Source organism: Bison bison, unplaced genomic scaffold (genome assembly GCF_000754665.1).
Source record: "Bison bison bison isolate TAMUID 2011002044 unplaced genomic scaffold, Bison_UMD1.0 scf7180017864503, whole genome shotgun sequence".
Classification (NCBI taxonomy): domain Eukaryota; kingdom Metazoa; phylum Chordata; class Mammalia; order Artiodactyla; family Bovidae; genus Bison; species Bison bison.
In genome coordinates this window covers 1,312,097-1,313,117 of record NW_011495061.1, presented here as the reverse complement: position 1 = coordinate 1,313,117, position 1,021 = coordinate 1,312,097, and the positions used below count along the sequence as shown (strand labels likewise).

Here is a 1,021-nt window from a genome sequence, read left to right as displayed (position 1 = left end):
GCCCCTCCCCACCCCCAGGCCCCTGGCTCGCTGCCCCAAGACCAGCCGCGCGCCGAGGCCCCCTCAGGGCCACAGAAATGCCTAAACCCTCCGCCCGGTGCTCAGGACACGAGGGCCTGCGAAGGGCTCGTCTCCAGCTAAAGTGTCCCAAGGACTCCTTCCTCTGACCGAAGCAGAGAACTACCTGTGTTTGGTGCTTCCCTGATGGCTTAGATGGTAAAAAAATCTGCCCGCAGTGCAGGAGATTCGGGTTCGATCCCTGGGTCGGGAAGATCCCCTGGAGAACCAGAATAGCAACCCGCTCCAGTATTCTCGCCTGGAGAGTTTTGTGGACAGAGGAGCCTGGTGGGCTACAGTCCATGGGGTCGCAAAGCGTCAGACAGGACTGAGCGACTAACACTTGAGGGGCCGCGAGTGGAGCGCTTCAGCGAACCCGGGCTCGCTAGGCCTGGGAGGGCCCGAGCTCGTGGGGGCTGGAGGTCTGCGAGCCGCTATGCCCGGCTGCCAGAAGCGCGAGCGGAAACTCGGTTCTGGGGTGGGGGGCAAAGGGGAACCAGGCTCCTCTCCAGCTGCGCACCCCAGCCCCACACAGCCGGCAGGACACGTGGGGGCCACCCCGAACCTCGCGTCCCCGCGCGGGGGTACAGGGTGCAGACCCCCTCCCGGCCGCCCTCCGCGGGGCCCAGGTACCTCCTGGAAAGAGGAGGTGAAAGGGAGGAGGCGGGAGGGCCCCCGAGAGCCGGGGAGGCCTGCGGGAGGGGACCTGCGGCCCTCAGCCTGGCTGGGAAGCGGCCTCTCCATAGCAACCGCCTGTGCGCGCGCGCGCATGTCTGTGTGCGCGCTCGTTTGTGTGCGGAGGAGTGGGCTCGCGGGCCTCCTTGGCCCGGGTGGGGGGATCTCGAGCCCTGGGGACGGGGGACAGGGAAGTTCTCTCCGGAACAGGGGGGCCGGCCTTTTCGAAGGTGCTGGGGACTCTGGGATCTGGGCACACGGCGGCAGGCACCGGCCGAGCAGGGGGGAT

At 67.9% G+C, this 1,021-nt stretch overlaps 1 protein-coding gene across 1 annotated transcript in view; it reads right to left on the bottom strand.

The window, feature by feature from the left end:
- The window catches only part of PTPRN2 (protein tyrosine phosphatase, receptor type, N polypeptide 2), a 373,453-nt gene that overhangs the window by 118,250 nt on the left and 254,182 nt on the right, over window positions 1-1,021 (bottom strand). Inside the window, 1 exon segment of the mRNA XM_010829352.1 lies at window positions 355-393. Within this exon segment, the coding sequence (XP_010827654.1) occupies window positions 355-393 (39 nt within the window).